This window comes from Halictus rubicundus, chromosome 2 (genome assembly GCF_050948215.1).
Source record: "Halictus rubicundus isolate RS-2024b chromosome 2, iyHalRubi1_principal, whole genome shotgun sequence".
NCBI lineage: Eukaryota > Metazoa > Arthropoda > Insecta > Hymenoptera > Halictidae > Halictus > Halictus rubicundus.
In genome coordinates this window covers 14382092-14401804 of record NC_135150.1, presented here as the reverse complement: position 1 = coordinate 14401804, position 19713 = coordinate 14382092, and the positions used below count along the sequence as shown (strand labels likewise).

General features: G+C 47.7%; 2 protein-coding genes across 3 annotated transcripts in view; both read left to right on the top strand.

The window, feature by feature from the left end:
• Positions 1 to 9163, top strand: part of LOC143365386 (uncharacterized) — a 41882-nt gene extending 32719 nt beyond the window's left edge. The window contains exons 1-2 of one of the 2 annotated variants that reach the window (XM_076805508.1): positions 1531 to 2038; positions 8536 to 9163. In XM_076805508.1, the coding sequence (XP_076661623.1) occupies positions 8795 to 9163 (369 nt within the window). In that variant the 5' untranslated portion in view covers positions 1531 to 2038; positions 8536 to 8794. Of the gene's footprint in view, positions 1 to 1530; positions 2039 to 8535 lie in introns of those variants that run through there. The other variant, XM_076805509.1, reaches the window with a different exon arrangement.
• LOC143365363 (uncharacterized) overlaps positions 9053 to 19713 on the top strand; it is a 200254-nt gene continuing 189593 nt past the window's right edge. The window contains exon 1 of the mRNA XM_076805473.1: positions 9053 to 10351. Within this exon, the coding sequence (XP_076661588.1) occupies positions 10105 to 10351 (247 nt within the window). The 5' untranslated portion in view covers positions 9053 to 10104. The remainder of the gene's footprint in view (positions 10352 to 19713) is intronic.

Genomic DNA, 19713 nt, shown 5'->3' with positions numbered 1-19713 from the left:
CGCAGGCCTCGCGGTGAGACAACCTGACCCAGAAGCGGTTCGATTTCGGCGCGTACCTACGTGCCAAACCGGCGACGTATCGAAATTCGGTTGTACGGCCGGCATGTGTCCTGTTACGTCTGCTGCGCGTGCTTCGGACCGAAAGGGTGACTCAACGGAACGTGCCGCGAGTGATGTGCCAAATATGCATAGGTCCGTCTGTATTCGAGGACCCCGGATTCTGCCGCGCGCCCGATTGTCTTGGGGTCGTTGCGGGTGCGTGCCGCGTGCTCGATGCACCGACACCAGCCCTGCAACTCGAGGGTGCGCGTGATCTTGAATTTTAGCCGGCCACTTTCCCTGTCGCACCGACCGCTTCGAAAAGACATCTCGATCGGGTCAATAAATTGTATCGCTATTGTTGTCGCTCCCTGAATTAAGTTGCGTCGACGCTGACGTTCAATTAACCCTCGCACGGCGGACGCTTCTGAAGATTTCCGCTATACAGCCAGTTAAAAACGTTTTTTTTTTTTTGTTAAATTGGACCGAGCAGCTCGAGTCATTTTCGAGAAGGATTAATTTCCTTGCTAAATCTTTTTTAAAACTGCTATTCCATTTCTGGGAAATTGTGAAAGTGGAGAACAGCTTGATAGAAAGTCTGACACTACTCATGAGCTACCTCAGGACCCTATACATGTGTATTATTTTGTTCCATCAAAGTATTACTGTGCTGAAGAGTCTTATCAAGTTCATTAAATGTGACACAACCCCTAATAGAATGACGAAATTTTAGCTCGTCAGGTTTGGCTAATTGGAGTGGGATTCTCTCCCAGCATAGAAGACTGTTACCTCGGGTGGTCCTCTAAGGGTGGACCTGCCGAGACTATAGTTTTCGGATTCGCTCCAAAGTGAAATCCGCTAGCCATCCTCATTGTCACCAAACGAACCACCCCATTCACCTGCATCATCAATCTCCACCACTGCCAAGCTGAGAGCCATCGAGGAACCAAGTCCGGTTGTGTCATAAGGTGTCTTAGCTGCCAGGGTGTTCCATTGACAAGGGATTGCAATCAAGGGGGTGAGATCGAGGGAGCGATCGAGTGTTCGTGTAGCGGCGTATGGCAACGACTGCCGGTGAACCGGGCGGTTTTCGCGAGCTCGCTGATGGAGTATGACTGGTGACGGCGATCGCGGCGACGACAGCATCCGCGAGAGTATGGTGGTGGCGGAGGAGGCGGCTGCGGCGACGGTGGTAACGTCGTGTCGGTGGTGGTGACAGTGGCGATGGCGGCCTAGATGGAGAGACGCGACCGTCGCGCGGCTGCTGGCGAAAGAAGGAGAGAGGGAGAGGGTGTTGTACGCGGAAGAAGGGGTTAGAGAACCGGCGAAGAGAGAGCTGAATAGCGGTGGAGCAAGGGGGTGAAGCCGAAGAGCCGAGGTAGTAGTATAGACGGTGGAAGTAGCGGCGCTGCGAGAGGGACCGCGCGCGGATCGGATCGGATCGGATCGGATCGGAGCAGAGCGGAGCGGAGCGGCGTGGCGCGGCATGGCGCGGCGTGGCGGCAGAGAACTCGAGGGACGGAAAGGGGCGAAAAGCGACGAGAGCCGCCGAGACGGGACGAGGCGCGACGAGGCGCGACGATGAAGGCCGACGGGGGTCGCGCACCGCGGCGCTGAACGCAGTGCCATCCGATAGGCAGCACCGCTTGCTCCACGGATACTCGGCTCGCTCGCTTCGAGCTCCGGTCGTTCGCTTGTACGATTCACGCTCGATCCGTTTCACTTCTTCTACGGCCCCGGGTGGTGGCCGGTGTCCATGCCGGGAAAGGAAATTTCCGCACCGACACGACGACGACGACGACGACGACGACGGTAGAGACCGCGCCGCCGGAAAAGACGACGACGGAGCGGCGGCCGCGAGAACCGAAGACGCGTGCACTCGTCGTGTGTGTCGTTGCCGCGCGTAGTTTTACGTGTACTGCGTATACGCTGCTCGTGCTCGTGAACAGAGGTGCCCCCTCCCTTCATCCCGAACGGCGAACGCGTGGTGGTCAACACGGTGCGTGTGCTTCTCTCCTTTTCTTTCTTTCTTTCTTTCTTTCTTTCTTTCGGTTCGTTCTTTTTCTCGCACGCTTTTGCTCTCTTTCTAAGCTCCTCTCCTCTTTGTCTTTCTTTACTTTCGCCTTGTCCTCCTGCCTCCGCTCCTTCTCTCTCTTACTCTCTCTTCCTTTCCTTCGTTTATCCACCGGTCAGCTCTCCGTCTCTCTCTCTCTGTACGTGTGCTCCGAGGGAGAGAGAGAGAGAGAGACAGAGAGGGAGTCTTGCCTTCTCGCCCGCCCGACTCCATTCCCCTTTCGTTTATCTTTACGTCTTCCCTTTGTCCCTTTTCTTTTCTGTCTCTCCCCTTTTTCTCTTTCTTCCCGTTTCGTTTCGTTTTCATTTTTCTTTGGTTTTGTCGCCGACGAACCGTCCGACGCTCGTTAATCCCGCGATCGCGATCGTAAACACGATCCGATCGGTATCGCGGCGGACACGAGAGAGCGGCGGAGGATCGTCCGCGCGCGGGGGTATCCGCCGCGCGAGTTTCCACCGTGCACGCAAAAGGTACCCATTCTCGGAACGCAACAGAGACCCAGCATGGCCGCCTAGCACGAGACGAGTCAGAGTTCCTCGCCGGTGTCCACACTACACGACGGCACAGCTCTCCGTCTCTTTTTCTCTCTTCATCCCCTTCGCGCTCCGTTTCTGTCCGCCTTCTCTCCCGCCCGGTGTATTCAAAGAGTATACACGCTCTCGCGCTCTTTCGCCCCTCTATCCCTTTCTCTCTCTCTCTCTCTCTCTCTCTCTCTCTCTCTCTCTCTTCCTCTCTTTCTCTGCTCCTCGGCTCTCGCTCCCTATCCATCTGTCCCCCTTGGTCTCGCATATATACGCATATAGATGCATCGCAATCTGTCTTCGTTTTTGTACAATGCTGTTGCTCTCGCTGCGTCGTCTTCTCTCGCTTTCTGCTCCACGCTTTTCCCTCACGGTTCGTTCCTACGTCCGTCTTGTTCGCTTCTTGTCCCGGTCTTTGTCTCGCCAGCGCGTTCTCTCGCTTCTTCTCCTCCTTCTCTCCCGCTTTCTTTCTCCCTCTCTCTCTCTGTCCTTCTTCTTCTTCTCCCGTCCCACCGCTCCTTTTCTCTCTCTCTCTCTCTCTCCTTCTCCATCCCACCCGGCTCTCGTCTCTCTCTGTCTCTCTCTCTCTCTCTCTCTCTCTCTCTCTCTCTCTGGTTCTTGTCCCCTGATCGCGCCTTTCATTCGAAAATAGAACGTCAGCACGCGTGCCGCGCACATTTTTCCTCATGAAAACAGCGAATTCCCACTCGCTGACACGCGCGCGCGACACCGGCCAACCGGGTCCGCTCGTGTCGTATTCTAACCTCACTTTCCGCGAAAAATTTCGCGGCGACCGATCCTCCCCCACCGGCGACCAATAACCCGCTCGAATACCTGCGACCTATCGAATGTCTTCGGTCTGTCTCTCCCTTCCTGTTCTCCTTTTCTCTTTCGTTTCGTTTTTCAACGATCGTTATCGAAAGCGACACCGACAATCGACTAGACAACCGAGACAGAGCCGCTTTTATTAACAAATCTCCACGGCTCGATCGCCCCGCACACAGCATGCCCTCTTCCGATTGATCGATTCGATCCCGGGGACCACCGACACCGCGGCCGTTTCGAGGAACGCGGTGTGTTGCGCCCTTAAATGGCGATTCGGTGGCCCCGGCGAGCCTGTACAGAGGCGTTCGCGCCGCAGGAAATACAAATGCGATTGTCCCGTGGATTGCCAGCGAGTACCGCAATGCCGTCTGCACTCTAATGCACCATCCTCTAACGACTATAATGTACTGTATATATACACCTTTGAATCTTCGGAAAAACTGGACTTGTAGAATTTTTGCCTACGACTGCTGTTGCACCTAACCGAGAGAGAGAGAGAGAGAGAGTACCGTTTGAAACAATGCACGTTCCTGTACATCTTCGACAGACTTCTATAGCATTGAGCGCACCAAGCATGTTGTATAGCCCGCAGAACAATGAAGTTTTGACGACCTAGGGAACTACAAGGGTGCACCGACGTAAACTCGATTATCTCCGATACTGTTAACGGGCGTTTGTCCCTTCCAACGAGTTCTGTTGGCTTGTACGAAATAAATAAGAATGCCAGACATTGTTGTTACGTTTTATTCCTCGTTTCAGTTCAGCAGGTTGTCGTTCTCGACGAAATACATTCCCCTTTCATCCGGTACCGAATACCGACGTAGCTTCGCCGATAAAAGAAAACGAATCGACGACGGTCGCAAGGGGAAAGATCGGTCGATCCGTGGCTCGATCGCGATCGTTCGCGCCGTATCTCGGGCATCTCCCGTCCGTTGGCTTTGTTGCGGTCAGACGGAGGCAGACGTCCGACGATATTCTGGCGGGAGACTCGTAAAAATAGTGTGTTCGCCGTTTCCTCCCTTCGTCTCGGCGACTATAATTAGCGGGATTCGCGTTTTCTGCGTAAACAAATATTCGCCGGGTCTGCCGTGGCCGCGCGGGCCGCGTGCGCAGCCACTTTACCGTTGTTCGTGATTTCCTGTTCGATAGAGCACACGCTGAATAAACACCGCAAAACACGGCCTATCCGGCAGTCACGGGTGTCGCGACCGGAGCCAACGTCTATCGATGCTACACGGCTTTTGCATTAGGAGACCGTGGACAGTAGAAACAGACCGGTCTGTCTGTTCGCGTCCGTCTTCCCTTTTCCCCTTGTTCGTCAGCCCCGGTACTCTAGTAGAATAGCTGCGCGTGCGAGAGAAAGAGAGAATGTGCGTGTATGCGTGTGTGTGTGTGTGTGTCGGGCAGAACTATTCATACCCGACCAGAGAACGTTCATAAAAATAGGATTTTCGCGATTCCCACCGCCGCGACGTCGCGCTTAATGGTGGTTCGCGTGCCTCGCGAATAAATCTCGCCAACGTTTACCGTGTACTCCGCGGGGTTGACGAACGATTTGTGGAAATATTCACCTTTCGATCGGTTCCTGAATTCTTGATGGCCTACTCGAAGCCGGCTACTTTTAGAGCCCCCTACAACTGGCCATCGCGAACTTTTCAATTTCACCGCGGCACTGAAGCAACTCGACCCTTTGACGCGAGACGAATACAGTTGAATCGTAGTTTCACCCTCAGTCACTTTTCAAGATACTGTCCAAGAAAATTCATCCTGCTAAAGCGTTTCAAAAAATGGAGATGCTCCACGGACATTGGCACGTCGATCGTTAACACGTCGACTGGCCGATGAACTCGAAAAAATACCACAAGATCGAAATAGTTTCGGCCCTTGCGCTACGATTTATTTTACGGTCCCAGTGATTGGAGTTTCTTTTTTTTTTTGTAGTTTATAATTTCCTAAAACAGGGAGAAAATATCTATTGTATGCCTGTATGTTCTCCAGCAGTTGTACATTGACACCAAGAAAATAGAATTTTATTTGAAGGAAATCGATAACATAAATATTCATTAGACTCGATCGGAATCAGACTCGATGTTGTAGCACAAGGGATTAACTGACAAAGTCGAAACTGCTATCTTGCTATTTTAACCCTTTTACATGCTAACGATCCTAACGAACTGTACTTCATTCGAATATGTCGCAATAAAAATTAATTTCTACTACCGATAACGGAATCTAAGTGTCTTTCAATTATCTTTCTACCGATAATCAAATCTAATTCGGAATAAGAAGCTTTCGCAGAAACGTTCGAATTTGTTTTAAGAATAAAACACGATAGATGATATTGCGCTAATTGGTGCGCTTTTTATCGCGGCCAGAGCGATGGCGAATGCTCAGTTTCCAGGTGGATATCATTTCGGCGGTGGTGACGTTCCCGCACGGCCAGCCGATCTCGTGTCGATGCCGTGCGCGATGCCAATCGTTATCGTTGTTTTTCATTTAATCAGCCGCATCGGTGAATATCGATCACCGTTTATCTCGAGTATTACCGTCTGTACAGTCGGAATAATTATTCGCCGCGGACCGGCGTGTGCGTGTGTCCCGCTTCGAAGGGGGATATCCCCGGATAAAAGGGTTACGGGGAACGGGAGAACCGTAGGTCGCCGATCCTCGACATAAATAATAAATCCACGCAATGCCGGGCCGAGTTGCCCGAGGACCACTCGAAATCTCGAGTGAGCGTTCCGCGGGGCAACATTTTCAGTTTTTTTTTTTACCATCCGTACCGTGAACCGGCCGCGTCACAGGGGCGAGAGAGCCCACCCCTCTGTGTCGGACATTAGTTCATTATGTCGTATTGTCATGCACGCACGAGGAACTGCGGGGACAATGCGAGCTAGAGAGAGAGAGAGGGAGAGAGAGAGAGAGAGAGAGAGAGAGAGAGAGAGAGAGAGAGCGAGAGCGAGTATGTGAGCCCGGGGAGAAGAGAGGAACGTTGAACGAAACGAATCACTCGAAATCTGTTCGCCAACTATTTCCTGGGGGCTTATATTTTAGGAAGTTGTAGGAAGCATGAGACCATGGACCAGAATAAGACAGCGCATGACTCGCAACACTGTCCCTCTTATTTGCCAGCCTCTCCCCTGTTTGGGAGCCTCGCGCTATCGCGTGTGCTCGAGAACCGATTTCTTTATTGTTGTGCACTGCGAACCATTTCAATTTGCAAACGCGCACGAGGCTTTTTTCATGAGCTCCCCGTTGAAAGGGAAATTCTTGAAAATTTTCCGAGACGTTCCGGACTATATATAGATTAAGTAATTAACTGTTGAGCAATAAGAGTAGACCGCAGATTTGATGCATTTGTGTAGCAAAAATGAGTAGGTCAAATGCAAACTAGCGGGAACATTTGAAAGGATATATTGGGTTGTCCGGAAAGTAAGTGCCATTTTGTTCCATAATCTTTCTCCATCTTTCGCGCAACTTGCGTTTTTCGGCGAAAAACTTTTAAATATGATTTTTTATGTTGACCAAAGAGTTAAAGTTTTTGTCATTATGGGAATTTTGTATTGACCTAAAGAGATGAAAATCTGAGGGTGTAATGTCTGGTTAATAGGGTGGATGTGGTAGCACGTCCCAACCAAGCTCCAACAGCTTTTGGAAGAAAAAAGTATCAAATACCTATAATGCACTCTGTTTCCTTCCATATTTAAGAGCGTATAAAACTAACAAAAATTAATGTATCCTAATCAAACCTTTTCCTAAAAATGCCTGAAATGTCACCTTTTAGACTATGTACACATACCATTTGTTTTCAATCATTCTGACATATTCAGATCTGTCCTAATAGCACCTACAGAAAAACGGCACGAATTTTCCGGACAACCCAATAAAAACACTGTTGTGTTACTTTCAACTGATTAAAATGATTAAGGCAAGAAGTACATATTTACATAACTCCTGTAGCTCGCAATTAATGCAGACAATTTATATCTCGCATAAAAATCCGCAGTCTAGTAATCCGATTGGTAAAAATTATCTTTAATTTTCTGGGGATCAGACACTCCATGTGAGTAATACAGGGGTGAGATCACTAGACTGCGGATTTTTGTACACAATACAAGTTTCATGCGTCTGTTGCAGGAAACAGGAGCCATTCAAAATCCATTCTCCAATAATTCTCGTAACGATACTCTGCAATCCTTTCAATCTTTCAGTTGCTTGCAGCTACTGACTTTTGTCATAAATGTCATATCCGTACAATTTCAGAAAATGCATTGTTCTTGCAATGCGTAAAATGTTTCAAATTTTCGATTCGGGTCAAGCTAGCAACGCACGAGACCAGATATATCTCTTTGATCTGTCTGTCAGCCGATACCGGGTTACTCATTCATTCGTATCAGCATTTTTAACGCACGTTCGGATCAAGCTTTTCGTCAGAAAGATGTTATCTAATAATCCTTGTCTTTTCGACAGGAAGATATTTCTCGACACGGTATAAGAGGATTAATTCGATCAACAGAATCAAACTAAATGATTAATGGTGGTTATATCATCGGTCGTTTGTGCCTTACAGTAAATAAGTGACTCTAGTTTCACTCCATGAACGTTAACGAAAGATGTCATCATAATTGACTAGAAAATATAAAGTAGAAATATAAATACGAACAGAGAATAAATGCTAATCGGATATGCGTTAACTAGAGGTTTGCGTTAACTCGAAAATTTTGGGTCGAGAATTTTTGTCGAGATCGGGACCGGATTCTCGAAAATTTCAAGATTGCTCGAGATTCTCGAATAACGTTGGGACTCCGGAGAGTATTCACGATCATTCCGGATTATCCTCGGCAATAATATTCGAGATTATTTAGGATCGTTCCCGAGAATCCTGAATATCCTCGGGAATCCGTTGCCTTCCCGACCCGTCCCGAGCATCGGGTTCTCGCGCACCTCTAGTGTTAACGTAGGAGAGATAATTCGCGGGAAATTGGTGCATTCAACGCAGCGTAGACCCCTGGAAAGATGCCTTCTTCTTCGTCGAGAAGTCCAACTAAATCGTTCGACCTTGGTTTTCTGTTGCAGACCGATCAAGCCAGCCGGAAGCCAGGTGATCGTCAGGTGATCCCGGTCCGCCGGAGGAGCGCGCGAGCGATCGTCGTAGGATGCGAGGTCGGGAGCTGTTGTCGCTCGTGACCGCGTCGGATCGCTTGTCGATCGGGCTCGTTCTTGATCATCAGCGGTGTTCGCGATGATGTCGGAACAGGGTCGCGTAGCATCGGTTTCGTCGTCGGTCGAGCACGCGGAGGAGCTCTGTGGAAAGTCGGTGGACGCGACGGGATAAATGCGAGACCGAAACCTGGTCGGTGGTGGACCAGTTGTCGCGACGACGAAGAGGAAGAAGAAGAAGAAGAGACACCTGGAATTGGGTCGGAGGAAGCGTGACAGCCATCCGGGCTGGCGGTGTACGAGAGCAGGTGCGCCGGCGAAGAGCGGCAACAGGAGGTTGGATGTAGAACAGGAGGAGGACGACGAAGAGGAGTCGGAGGAGGGGTGGTCGGGTAGCCGAACCAAGGATAGAGGGTCGACTCTGGCCGGTGAGCTGGAGGTCGAGGGAAGAAGAACGGCCCGCCGAGTCGTCTCGGGGTACCATCATCGACAGGGTCGGCCTACAACCAGCTGGACTGGACGGCCTCGCGGGTTTTCGTGGTAAGGCCGAGGGTTGTGGGGGCCACCACGGGGGCGGGGGTGGGCTTGCCCCTGCTTCTTCTCGTCGTCGCTGTCCTCGGCAATCAAACGCGCACGACGACGGCTGCGCCGGTGGTATTCGATACGTACGTGTCCCTCGACGCTACGCCTCCTCGTCTTCTACCTCGATTACCGGACCGTTCGCCCCCAGAGTCTACCTACCGGAGAACGACCCGCCGGTTTTCCAATCTTCAGCCAGGGAATCCTTCCGGAGGTGATCCACCGTCAAACGGAGCGCTGGATTACCACGAGGCGTCTCCGTTAGAACTAGGTCTCGACGGGGCTTGGCCGCGCTCACCCCTCGATCCAACAGGGAAGAGGATCGACACCAACGCCAACACCGGAACGAAGGATCCTACTTCTTCTTCGCCTGTGCCGGGGGAAGAAGCAGGGAAAGGAGGAAGAGGAGGAGGAGGTCTGGCTCGCGAGAGGACCGAGTCGAAGCGGCGGCAGGTCCCAGCTAGCCTGCTCGATCGTCGAGGATCAACAACGTCCCTGGGTCTGCGACCGTCGTACTGGCTGCAGACAGCGTTTACGCATAGTAACCGCCGTTTCGAGGAACCTCTCTCGACCCTGGTCGAGCCCGTGACGAAGGCCGACTCGTCGGATCCTGAGGATTCCGTTCGAAGGAGGGAGCTAACCAGCCGCGGGGACGCTTCCTCGACGGTGACAACGGCACCGGTGATCGCCAGGAGCACCGTACCCTATGGTCCGGTAGCTCGGACTGTGCCGCGGGTGTTCGAGGACGAGGGGAAGGACAGACGCAACAGGAAGGACGAACGAAGAGGTGTCGCGGGCAAACACGGGGGAAGGTTCGCGGTCGCGGGGAACGGTAGTGGTGAGGTCATAGGTGGTGGTGGTGGTGGTGGTGTCGTCGAGTGGACCACGACAACAGTCGCCGGGCCGATGTCATCGTGGTCGTATCATCCTGAAGATGAGGAGCCGGGAGCTGGAAGCGTAAGGACACGCCCGAGTCCGGAGGAGGAGGCGGCGAGCGAGGACGAAGAGGCCGAACGAGCAGAGGATCAGGTCAAGGTCACCGTAGCACAGCCGACCAAAGGCTCGACCGCGGCGTCGACGACAGCGCGGCCGACCACGACCACGACCACGACGCAGTTACCACCACCGAGTCAAGACACCTCTATGGAAGCACGTGAGTACCAAGAAAAAACGATTCTCCTACCGACGACCTAATCCGATCGCCCGGCGTCGTCGTCACCGCCTCCTCTCTTCTTCTTCTCTATACCCTAACGGCCGCGCGCGTGTCTTCTCCGTGTGCCAGATACGCGGCCCGACTCGGGAACATCTTGCTCCTTTTGCCATGCCTATCCCCGCGGGAGTGTTTACAGGAACCGAAGCTCCACGCAGGACCCTTGGCCAGGTTATTTTTAACTATTCGTACCATGCTGCCACTTTCGCCCGACTTCTTCTTCTTCTTCTTCTTCTTCGTATTCTTCTTCGTCTTCTTCTTCTTCTTCTTTTTCTTCCCTCCCTGCCACCCTGCCAGCCCTCCCGGATAGGGACCTCGCGGCTTCTGTGTGTCCGACTCTGACACAAGAGGCTGCAGAAATTACTCCGTGTAATCTATTGACTGCGGATCTTTACGCCTCCGCAGCAGTTAGCGTTTATGCTTCTAGTGCATAAAGAAGCGCGTGTGTTGTGACACATTGCTCTTCCGTTTTTACTGAAGAGAACTCGGCGGACGAGGACACGTTTGTTACATTGTAGAAATTGCTCCCGGTGATCTAGCGACTGAGCAGCTGTAGGTCCTCGTAGCGTTTATGCGTGGCTGGAGCATGAAGAAACGTTCGGATAGAGTTACGTTGCTACTATTTTTGCTGGAAGAAACTTTATTGTCGGAGGAGGCGTGCAGTACCCTGCAGAAATTACCGTTGGTCTTTGAGCCTTCGCAACGTTTAGGCTATATTTTTCTAGAGTCCGTCCAACGTGGCGAGTCAATGGAGCAACAGCGTCCGTCCTTCGCTAACTATACCGGAAGTGTAACTTCAATTCTCTCTCGTTGGACAGACTATAGAGTATGACGAAATGTTTATATTGAGTTACATTTCTATTTTATTTTTACTGGAAGCAACTCGATACCTGATCAGACGCGTGTTGCATTGCAGAAATCACTGTGGATGATTGTTACTGCGGATTTTATGTGTTTATGACAAAAATGAGGAGATCAAATACAAAACAGTAAAAACATTTAAAAATACTGCTGTATTGTTTCCAACTTTAGAAAATGATTCGGAAGAAGAGTAAATGTCTATGTAGCTCCTGTGGCTTGCAATTAGTCCAATGATTATTAATCGTGAACCAATACGCCTTTGCAGCAGTCAGTGTATATTTTTCTACAGTGCGAAAAAGTACAGTTGCTCCATTTTTCCCGCAGGGAACTTTATACAGTGATTTCTCTATATATGTCGCCAAGACCTGGATGATAAACGTCGCGGAATTACCCCCACTACACGAAGCTCGAGAGGCCTCCGACGTCGAGGAGTGTAAACATAACACGGCTCGGGTATGTCTCCTGAACGATACATGACACTGGCAAGACCCGTGTTGTTGACACATATCGAGGAATTCACTGTAGTCAGCGTAAACATCCACAGTTCGAAGATCTTTATTATGATCATACTGAATTTTAAGTTACTAGGGATACCTGCGGTATTGTTATTACTCGTTGCTACGTCTGTGATTTAGCAGTAACAATGACTTAATTTTGGCAATTTTTGATCTGTCAGGAATTCTTGAACAGAGTTTCTTCCTCATTCTGGCTTATTAAGTTTTATTGGAAGTTACCCGAAAACTGGAATTATTACTTTATTGGAAGTTACCCGAAAACTTGTGGCGTCATTGCTATTTTTACCGAGAATGTGCTCGCGACGATAGAGTGTCAATTACATCTTGTCTCATAATTTCTTGCTCATTTTCACAATAGAACCGCCATGTTTTCGTGTCTATCGTCGGTTGCGCTCCAAATATTATTTCAAGCCCGGTGATTAAGGTCATGGAACAAGTGTTTGTGTTTTCGAGATTTTCATTGTTAGGATTGATGACAGATAATTTTACTCTCCGTAAACATTCATGTGGGTAACTATCCTTGACACTAGTTCGAAATCCAGAGAAACGAAATTCACCCTGCAACGGTTTTATTCCGGGGTCACTCATGACCCTAACAAAATTTGCGTACGCTAGTTTGCGCTACTGTGGAACATTTCGGGTTTTCAGTCTCAAGATACATACTTAGGACTGTCTTCGTAAATTTTGGAATTTTAAACATGGTACCACCGAAGAGTTAACAATATTTTGTAGCTTTATGGAATTTCCATGCACAACGATTAGCTTGCATATATCATATAAATAAAAATTTCGCTATACACGTATAGAATCACCTCTGAAAAAATGACCAGGGTAAAGCGTATTTTAAAGGTCGCTTCAAGAACGCAACAGAATGGAGGAGCGTCTTTACTGAAGCAAATACAATTTCTTCAACGCCGATCTCTCAAACCCAAGCACTAAGGAACAATTTGTTCCAGCAACGCTACATAAAAATGTCCTATCTTCTCGAAGAACAGCAACTCTTCAGCCTGGCCAGGGTAAATTACGCTCACCGAAAACGAAATTGCACCGGGGAAATCCTTTCGCGTCACTATATTCAGCCACGAAATTCCGCATCGAGATCGCAGGAATGCGTGTTTCTTCGAGTTCCGTTCGCGGAAGGAGGAAAGAATACTTGTACAAAAGCGTGTGCGGATCAAGGGGGGTGGGGCGGGAGGGCGAAGGAATGGAGGAGAAGGGAAGCTCGCCGTGAAACGTGTGCATCTCGTGTGTTTTCGATTACGCTTGCACGGCCGTACGCCGGCTGCGTACGATGTACGGCTCGTGACTTCGCGTATGAATCAGCCGGCTATTCTTTTCGCGCACTGGCCGACCGCCGACTCTTCGTCTCGTCTCTCTTTCTCTCTTCCTCTCTTTCTCTCTCCGTTTCTCTCCTTCTCTCTCTCTCTCTCTCTCTCCCGGTTCCTCTTTCGCCATTTCATCGGTTGCTCGGTCGCACTCGCTGTTCCGCTTTTGCTCCGTCCACGTCCCGCGCGCGCGAATCAAGCGAGCGAAGACGGCCGAATACGCGCGAGCGATTTTACGAGCGAAACCCTCCCAACGGCCCTATCCCTTTTCCCTTCGCTCTCGATCCTCTCCCGGTTTCTTGCCGATCCTGCCCGCTCGCCTCCCTTCAACCATGATGCACCTCAAATTTTGGAAGTGGAAACGTTGCGTGATCTCGACGCTGCAACGCGGATCAAGGGACTTCAGCGATCCCGGAGCTCTCGTTGTCGAAGACGACCCTCGATCGCCCCGTTTCACGACGCTCGCCTCTCGAATTGATGCGACGTAAAATCGAGATTTATATGGAAATCGATGTTCTGTCTCGAAAACCTCCGAGCGGGGACTGGATTTGAAATGGAACGAGTCTTAACAATTTTTACTGCGAACAAGAATAAGAAACTATATACCTGCATATCACTTTCGACACTGCTACAATGATTAGAACTTTAACAATTTCCTATAAATGAAGCATGAATATATGTGACGAAAATAAGTAGATTAAATTGCAATATTCAGCGAAGGAATAATGTTCAAACATAGCGGGTTTCGTCGAATGTGTTCATCTCGTAGAGCGAACTGGTCCGACCAAAATGGAGGTCGCTAGAAAAATATGGAGACCCGAATTTCCCCCGACGAAATTAAATCGAGTTAATGAAATCGCGAATGTTCCATTAATTGCGTTACCGTCTGGAGCGGACGTTTTCGGACACAGAATTCTTTGAGTTACGTTTCCCAGCTATTGTTTTCGCGGTCGATGTTCGGCTTGTTAAACACTAGTCTTTATGGGAAACTTAAATGGCGGCTTGCGAGCCCGAAACAGCGAGTTCAGCTTGAAATTGCGCGCTGGGTAATTCATTGAGTTTCATTACCGCGGCAAACAGTGCCGCCATAACAATACAATGTATGGTTTAATAACGAGCGTAAACGTTGACCTTTCCCCGATAACGTTCATTCATAACTTTCGGTCAGTGAAATCTGCCTTTTAATACCGTTGTCCGCGGACCGGGACAGTCGTCGGCGGTGTATAAACAGAGTGCTCGCTTAACAATCGGTTAAATATTCATTTTTACGTTCGCCTACCTGAGGGGGTCGCAAGATGGTCGCCGGGCGAAGCATTAACTCCTTGAGTGCCGCGTTTTCTAGAAAATGGGAGACAGAATTGCTTGTTCAAATTTAAAACTGTAGTTCTGACCTGGTGCGTTCGGTGCACCAAATTTTGGTAGCATAAATCATCGAGCGAGCATTCAACATCGCCAATGTATAGAGGAACAGGAGCCAATTAGTATACGCTCCTGAGCACGACTACATCCTTTGAAACTTAATTGTGAAGTGATACCTGTGCATATGAGGTTTAGAGGACTAAATTAATTATAATTTCCATCGCGGTTTTGTGTATACCTATTTCGATGTATTTTTTAATGTAGATTCACCCTTTTCACTTGTGCCACCAGTTACCGATCTTCCTGTATATTCAAAGAAATAGATTTATTGAATAATTTTCCTTCGATGTATCTTCGCAGTATCAATAAATTTTTATACAAAATTTTAAAGGGTGTCTTTTAAGTATACCTATTTCGACTTACTTTTTTAAATGTAGAATCACCCCCTTTTCGGTTGTATCACCAGTCACCGATCCTCCAGTGTATTCAAAGAAATAGATTTATAGAATAATTTTCCTCTAATGCAACTTTGCGGTGTCAATCAATTTTTATACAAAATTTTAAAGGGTATCTTTTGACACCTTTGGTAGAAATTTGAAAAAATTGGGCTTGGACAGATTGGCTTCCGAGCCTTCATAAATCAGTCGGGTATAGTCCTCGGTGGTTCTAGCGCTAAAATAACAATGTTGCGACCGTGTACAGCTAATTGGGTAAAATCCCACGGGCCAAGGATCAAACATTAAACAACTGGAATTTTACGAAATTTTTGAGGTTGGCAAAGTATTAATATTCCGACGTATTTCAGGGGGGAGGGGGTGGTGGTGGATATTTTCGTTGGGAGAATCGACGAGAACGGAGCGATCCAAGCAGAGCCCGAGCCGCCGGAATTAGTTTTGATTAACAGAACATAGTTGCACCGGGCCGATCATAGTTATTACGCTTGTTGTAACCGGTCGGGCTCGCGGCGCGACGGGTGAAAACGCTCGCGGTATCTTGACGAGCTTGAACAGGGCGAGAATAGCGGCGAACGTTTAAAATAAAGTCGCGGCGGCGGTAAATTTATCGTTCCCGAACGCGAAAATCTGTTTACCGTCCCTTGGGATCCGGCGCGTTGCGATGAAAACCACTAAAATACCGGGTGGAATTCGTACGCGGCCCGGGGCCCCGCAAAAACTGCCTGCCCTCCTTGTCACTCACGTGTCACTTCTGTATAGCGGTGAAAATAAGGCCGGGTTTTGGAATACCTGACCGGTTAGTCAGACCATTTAGTCATTCCTCTTATACCGGGTACCCGGTATCGCCGCAGTCACCAGAACTACTCGCCTTTGGGAACCATCCAGATCACGAATTAGCTCGTAAAAAAAGCCTCGAGGGTTACAGAAGCTCACCGAAATAAACACGTTAAGTAACAACATCGGGATACATCTTGTTCGCGCGACGATCGACGCGGGACCACCGCCGGAAGCATCCTGCCACCGATCCCTTATCACTCGTATCTATCGATCCTCGGTCGACGCTCGGACCCGCTCTAGAAAATCCCCAGCGACCTCCTCTTGACACCTCACCCGTCGAAAAATGGGATCCAGAAGAAGCTAGAACATTTTCTTTTGAATAATTATTTTACGCTGTATCGCTCTTCGATCTCCGATTTTCTTCAAAACAAGAAACATCTAGTAGGCAGAATTGACTGTTGGTATAGTGAAAGACTTCTTTTCTCAACACTTTACCCATCGAAGGTAGGATCTTGAATACCTCTGCTGTATCTATCAGAAGCTCGAGAATTTTCTTTGCAATAATCATTTCAGTAGACTGTGCAGGATTGCTCGAAATAATTTTCCGGACTACGAACGAAAATTACAAGAAAGGACTAACAGTCGCTAGGTAAAGCGTCAACATTCAGATGGTAGGAAAAATTACAGTACGCTATCTGCAGTTGTCTAAAGTTTCAAAACATTTCATACGTTTTCTGAAACAGGAGCTGCATTAATTTCCTTTCCTCATAATTTTAATAATTTGCGAATATTTAGTCTGTGTAGATTATCACTGTTTCGTCTAATTATAGTCCAACTATAATAAATGATCTTTTGATAGGTCACCGAGGTAGTAAATCTAGTCGGACAAAATATACTGTGACGCAGTTTGTATATTCTGAAGATTCTCGTAGCTTTGTAATTAAAGAGAACACCGTCTACCATTTTTAAATTTCTTTCGAAAGCTTTGTAGAATCATCTGAATTTTCATAGACACCTATGTATTGATGATACTGCGCTTGATTTTAGAGAGTAAGTGGACACGAATCTGCTTCCATCACGTTTTCTTCCCATCTACCCCTTTTAGCTTTACAATTAAAGAGAACACCGTCTACCAATTTTCAATTTCTTTTCGAAAGCTTTGTAGAATCATCTAAATTTTCATAAACACCTATGTATTGATGATGCTGCGCTTGATTTTAGAGAGCAAGTGGACACGAATCTGCTTCCATCACGTTTTCTTCCCATCTACCCCTTTTAGCTTTACAATTAAAGAGAACACCGTCTACCAATTTTCAATTTCTTTTCGAAAGCTTTGTAGAATCATCTAAATTTTCATAGACACCTATGTATTGATGATGCTGCGCTTGATTTTAGAGAGTAAGTGGACACGAATCTGCTTCCATCACGTTTTCTTCCCATCTACCCCTTTTAGCTTTACAATTAAAGAGAACACACCGTCTACCATTTTTCAATTTCTTTCGAAAGCTTTGTAGAATCATCTAAATTTTCATAGACACCTATGTATTGATGATGCTGCGCTTGATTTTAGAGAGTAAGTGGACACGAATCTGCTTCCATCACGTTTTCTTCCCATCTACCCCTTTTAGCTTTATAATTAAAGAGAACACCGTCTACCAATTTTCAATTTCTTTTCGAAAGCTTTGTAGAATCATCTAAATTTTCATAAACACCTATGTATTGATGATGTTGCGCTTGATTTTAGAGAGTAAGTGGGCACGAATCTGCTTCCATCACGTTTTCTTCCCATCTACCCCTTCTAGCTTTATAATTAAAGAGAACACCGTCTACCATTTTTCAATTTCTTTTCGAAAGCTTTGTAGAACCATCTCTAACAGATTACAATTCTACCAGAGACTATTACAATTTCGATTAAACATTGAACCGGAAGCGCCGGTGCAGAAATGAATCGAAGAAGGCAATAATTAACAGGAAGTGGAGAGGAGGGCGGTGAAGTGGAAAATGCTGAGAAAAAATGTGGCGAACGCGGCGGGACGCGGAGGGGCCGGGAGGCAGGAGAAGAAGAAAAGAAAAACGAGGGGCGGCCAGAATCCGGGAATGCCAAAATTTTTGGCGCTCCGCCAATCCGCGGTTATCTTATTATGATCAAGCGGAATTAACGAGCTATTTATCGAGATTACACGGCACGATACGCAACGTTATAATCTAAAATAAACCGCGGTCTGTTCCGCGGGCTTTTATCAGGCTTTTAGAGCACCGTTCGCCAAACACGCGATACAGATATCTCCGGTGTTATTGCAAACAACCGTCGTTAAACAGAAATCCGCGGCTCCTCCGATCCTCCGTGTCCTCTTTGTCTCGCGGTTTTTTTAATCGATCGTACTTGCCGACAAAAGGCGTCGCTTTGATTCGATCGTTAATTCCACTGGAAAAGAAAAAAAAAATCGGCACGCCGACTTGCATCTGCAATTACGCATACTTGTAAGCGACCGTACACATACAATTTGTTTCTACATTCAGTGAGTATTTGTTATTCTTTCGATTGCTCGAGGCTGTGTTTGATTCGGTGTTTGTATTATCTACTGGGGGCTCAAGATGCTTCAACGCGTTGACTTCCATGCGACGCATATGCAGAGTCATGCAATTATTTGCCTGCAGTTATTATCGTGCTAGTGTATAGTGTATGAAACGCTTGCATAATTTTATGATTTTACACTGAAACGATCAATTCTTAAATGGAAGTTTAGCTAGTACATTGATTATACAGTCGATGGTGAAAATGTTGGAACAACTTGTGCGAGTTGGCGGTTTTACAGTGAAACAATCGATTTCTAAATAGTGGTCCAGCTACGATAAATTCTTATCATTTTTGCATCGGTGTTTGCAGATTACAAATTCACTTTTACCAGTACTGTAGACAATATTTATTACATGGCTAAGAATTGACGCCTTCTGTACGATATGAAGAGGTTCTTGCATCAGATACAAGAAGATGAAAATTTGCGTTAAATAAATTACTTCGATTATCTGATATTTTCTGTGGTCACTACAACCTGAGTTGCACGAGAAGTGCTACAGGTTGAAATTTTAAATCCTTAGATTGAAATTCGAGGAATCAATCACTTTTATCGTTTGCATGTTTCCGGTAATAATAGGAATTACGCAGGATGATATAACAACTTTTACAACTTTGTATCAGTGTCTCGTATCAATGGTCAGTCACGGTCGTTTAAATATCCAGGCTCAGAGACTATCTCTTAAAAAATACATGCAACTTTGAAATCTTTATGAGCCCTCCAGCTTTAACCCCTTGTGCTAATGACGAGCCAGACTCGTGACGAAGATTTCGAGCAGAATCCACTGAATATGTACGTTATCAATTGCCTTGAAACCCAAATAAAATTATCTTCCAATAAACATAAACTTCGTTCTTCTAAAAAAGAAAAGAAAAATGATGAACGTCAGTTCTAATCGCTGCAACCGTAAAATGGATCGTAGCGCAAGCGGTTAAAAAGACATTACTATGATTCTATATGCGGCGCGGGTTCGATAAAGTTCTTTCACAGCTCCAAAAATAAAGTTGAGGCTGATGAATCGAAGTCATTGGCCGGGGGTTAACTGGAATCGTGCGCTCTCTATATTCGCGTGATCGAATCCGAGCGACGCGCCCGTAGAGAGGTAATCCGGGCCTCGTAAAAATGACGTCGAGATTCGACGAAAAGTCCCGAGTTTCCGCGAGCACGGATCAATTTCGAAGCGTAAAGTTAAATCGAACGGAAGAATGACGGTGTCAGTGGCATGACGAGCCGGGCTCGTCACCCCAAGCGTGATTTAAGACCTTCAACCGGGGCCGGGCCGCAGAAGGGGTTAGAACACGGGAACGAGGCAGAAAGAGAGGGAGAGAGGGAGTCGACGAGCAGGATAATCGGGCCAGAAGCCATTACGTGTGCGGCCTAGGTTTTAAGATCAACTCGAATAATAGTACGCAGGTACCCCGCACCGGTGAAACAATG